This window comes from Rattus rattus, chromosome 9 (assembly GCF_011064425.1).
Source record: "Rattus rattus isolate New Zealand chromosome 9, Rrattus_CSIRO_v1, whole genome shotgun sequence".
Classification (NCBI taxonomy): Eukaryota; Metazoa; Chordata; class Mammalia; order Rodentia; family Muridae; genus Rattus; species Rattus rattus.
The window spans coordinates 62,859,569-62,863,775 of record NC_046162.1 but is presented as its reverse complement, the minus strand read 5'-3'; the positions used below and the strand labels follow the sequence as shown (position 1 = coordinate 62,863,775).

At 51.2% G+C, this 4,207-nt stretch overlaps 1 protein-coding gene across 1 annotated transcript; it reads left to right on the top strand.

Moving 5' to 3' along the window:
• Positions 1–680: 680 nt before the first annotated feature.
• On the top strand, positions 681–1,841 carry Uts2r (urotensin 2 receptor). Its single transcript, XM_032913563.1, has one exon. It carries the CDS (start codon positions 681–683, stop codon positions 1,839–1,841), a length of 1,161 nt encoding a protein of 386 aa, XP_032769454.1.
• Positions 1,842–4,207: the final 2,366 nt, after the last annotated feature.

The window sequence follows — 4,207 nt, the reverse complement described above, 5'->3', positions numbered from 1 at the left end:
ACTTTTGTGATTGGAAGAAATCTTTTTTAAAAAATTAATTTATTTATTTTATGTATGTGAGCACACTGTCATCACTGTCTTCAGACACACCAGAAAAATGCATCGGACCTCTTACAGATGGTTGTGAGCCACCATATGTAAAAATGAATTGGTTGCTGGGAATTGAACTCAGGACCTCTGGAAGAGCAGCCAGTGCTCTTAACCGTGAGCCATCTCTCCAGCCCAAGAAATCATTTTTTTAAAAACACACACGTAACGTAAAATGGGAAATGGGGCTCTCTCTGAGGCTGTGGAGCTAGAACTTAGGACTCTTTGCACACTCTGACCTCCGCCTCACTGTGGCCAACGTTTCAGAAAAAGCATTTGGGTGAGACTTGGGGTTCTGCTGGGGAGCGTCCTGGGGACAGTGGGTCCCAATGGCTCTAGGGTCCTCCCGTGTAGCTGGGGAGATAACACAAAAGAGATTCTTTTAAGGCTTCCAACAAGAGATAGGACCTGGTGAGCCTTTGTCTCTCTGCATAGGGACAGTGACTGTGTCCATCACAGAGGCTGTTTAGGGCATGGAAGTAGGTTACTGCCTTGAACCTCTGACACTAATCTTCTCCCACAGGACAAGTTTCCCACGGGCACTCCTCACTGAGCAGTGGTTCTCCCCCTGGAATCCCAGTGTGAGGACAGAGATGGCTCTGAGCCTGGAGTCTACAACAAGCTTTCATATGCTCACCGTGTCCGGAAGCACTGTGTCTGAGCTGCCTGGTGACTCCAACGTGTCCCTCAACAGTTCCTGGTCCGGCCCAACAGATCCCAGCTCCCTGAAAGACCTTGTGGCCACGGGTGTCATCGGGGCAGTGCTCTCAGCCATGGGTGTGGTGGGCATGGTGGGAAATGTATACACTTTGGTGGTCATGTGCCGGTTTCTGCGTGCCTCGGCCTCCATGTACGTCTATGTGGTCAACCTGGCGCTGGCTGATCTGCTGTACCTGCTGAGCATTCCCTTCATCATAGCCACCTACATCACTAAGGACTGGCACTTTGGAGATGTGGGCTGCAGAGTCCTCTTTAGCCTGGACTTCCTGACAATGCACGCCAGCATCTTCACCCTGACCATAATGAGCAGCGAACGCTATGCAGCCGTACTGAGGCCTCTGGACACAGTCCAGCGCTCCAAGGGTTACCGTAAGCTGCTGGCGCTTGGCACCTGGTTGCTGGCACTGCTGCTGACCCTACCCATGATGCTTGCCATCCGGCTGGTCCGCAGGGGCTCTAAGAGCCTCTGCCTGCCGGCCTGGGGCCCTCGTGCCCACCGTACTTACCTAACGTTGCTCTTTGGGACCAGCATTGTGGGGCCTGGCTTGGTCATTGGGCTGCTCTATGTCCGTCTGGCCAGGGCCTACTGGCTATCTCAGCAAGCTTCTTTCAAGCAGACACGGCGGCTGCCCAACCCCAGAGTGCTCTACCTCATCCTTGGTATCGTCCTTCTCTTCTGGGCCTGCTTTCTACCCTTCTGGCTGTGGCAGCTGCTGGCCCAGTACCACGAGGCCATGCCACTGACTCCCGAGACTGCACGCATTGTCAACTACCTGACCACCTGCCTCACTTATGGCAACAGTTGCATCAATCCCTTCCTCTACACTCTGCTCACCAAGAACTATCGAGAGTACCTACGTGGCCGCCAGCGGTCACTGGGTAGTAGTTGCCGCAGCCCAGGGAGTCCTGGCAGCTTCCTGCCCAGCCGAGTCCACCTCCAGCAGGACTCGGGCCGCTCGCTGTCCTCCAGCAGCCAACAGGCCACAGAGACCCTCATGCTGTCTCCAGTCCCCCGTAACGGGGCCCTTCTCTGAGAGTGCACTGTGCAATCCTGGCATAGGAAAGGACCCAAAGGCGTGCGGCTCCGGAGCGCATTCCCAGAATCCCCTGCTCAACCCTAACTGGCTCGTCTGTCTTCTTCCGGTTCTCTTCTGGAAAGCCCCCTGTTCTTTCTTCGTTGCTCACTTCAGCTCTTTCGGCAACTTTGTTACGATGCCAACACATTCCTGCTTCACAACCAATCTCTGAGGGACTTCGGAAGCTGTGGCTCAGACCTTTTTCTGAAGAGCCCGGTGTGCTGAGTCATCTAAGGCCTAATTGCCCAGAGCAGCTAGTACCAGGCTGTAAACCTGACCTTTGATGTAAGCCCTTCCAGCCCTGAGGACCTCCGACTGGTTGGTAAGGGGCCGGCAGGTATCTCTACCCGCTCCCCATCCCATGGTAGCTTCTTGCTTCCATATGCACATGGAACAATAAACCGTGTACTCTGCAGTGTGTCCTGCCTCAGTGTTGGGGATGGAAGTTGGGGTGGGGTGGAAATCCTGAACTCTGCGATCCCCAGCATGAGGAACCTAAGTGTTTGGTGAGGTTTCCAAGCCTTTGCCTGTGGATGTCCCTACATGGTTGTCCTTGGGACAGCTTTTCCTTAGCTGACGGGTAAAAGACAGCTGCCCAGCCTTTTCAGGGTGACCATCAGAGGGTGGGACGGCACCTGGGTCTGGTAGTACTCTTGCTGAATGTCAGGTATACTCTGGTGGCAGGGCATGGAGTGCAGGTCTCTGCAGCGATAAAGTGTTCCAGAAGTAGATTCTGGTGTCTGACCACAGTACTTTGCTTTTTTATTTTGCTATTAAAAATGAGAGATACCCATGGGTATATACACACATACCCACATGCACACACAGGCAGAGAGAGACACACGCAGAGAGAGACACACACAGAGAGAAATGAAGGGGTTTAGCCTGTAATTCCAGGAGCTGGGGAGGCTTGAGGTCAGCCCGTGCTACTTATTAAAGACTTTATCTCTAAATTAAAAAAAAAAAAAAACAAACTTTTTTTTGAGACGGGGTCTCACTATGCAGCCTTGGCTGGCCTCAGACTTACTGTGTAGACAAGGCTGGCCTGAACTCACAGAGAGATCCACCTGCTTCTGCATTCAGAGTGCTAGGAATAAAGGCATGTGCCACAATGCCCAACTCTAAATAAATAAAAAATTAAAGGGCTGGGAGTATAGCTCAGTGTCAGAGCACTTGCTTGGTTTCACCACCAACTCCGCAAAATAAAACAAGACAAAACAAAACCAGCAGCAGACTAGTAAGTTCACTAGAGAAGTATGTGGGTAGTGGAACCCCCTATCCCTGTGCTCCCCCTCTTTTGCCCTAAGCCCCACTGTTTCTGGCTTCAGCTTTAGAAAATTCATTCCTTCTTATTGAAGCTCAATTCCTGGTCTTGTCTCTGAGAACTCAGAGCTGGGCCTCTCATTAGGGGTCCAAATTGGTACCACTCTTATTTGACACTCAGCCCTGGGCGGGGGCGGCTCTCATTCCAGACCCCCATTTCTCTTGGGGACTTCTTCACTCTCCACTGCTTGGATGATCCTGAGAAGGGGTTTATGCAACAGTATATGCCCAAGTAGGGGATTTGACCCAGAGTTAGCACACAACTCAAGGGGAAGGGTTACCATCCCCAGAGAGGTCCACACCCTGCACCCCTTCAGACTATTCTAGTGTACTGGATGGGGTGGCTATAAACTAGAAAAGCTTGAGTGACATGGAAGGTAGCTTCATCAGAGCCAACATCAGGGAAGTAACCTAGTGAGGTCCTTGCCCAGAAAGACCTCATATCCCAGATGTCTCTATCAACCTGATAGGGACAAAGTTCTAAAGCCAGAACTTCCAAAGGACCACTTCTAATTATAGGTGAGCATGGTTTCTATGAAAGAACCGCTGTCCTGGGAAAACCTGGGTGAAGAGCCAGCAGCTCTGTGATAGTCACTGCCTTAGTCTTTGGCACCTGCTAATCTGGCCTCGGCCGCTTGAGATCAGCACTGACAGACAGAGGTTGGTGCCAGAGCAATGATACATGCATGTGCACGAGGACAGACAGACAGACAGACAGACAGACACACACACACACACACACGCACACGCACGCACCCTAAACACACCACATGTAACCAATGCAGTAAGTGCATATCACACACATGTATCCCACCACACATTCCACATCACGCACACAAATGCATAAAATATTTACCTCACACTTCACCCCCCAATAAACACACCACATCAAGCATAACATCCGTCAGATACAACACATACATGTATGCACAAACCACAGATGCAACATAATAATGTACACAAAACATACAACACAGACGAACACACTAGACACACACAGT

Coding starts and splice junctions, on each gene's coding strand:
- Uts2r (XM_032913563.1), top strand. CDS start 681: ATGGCTCTGAGCCTGGAGTCTACAACAAGCTTTCATATGCTCACCGTG.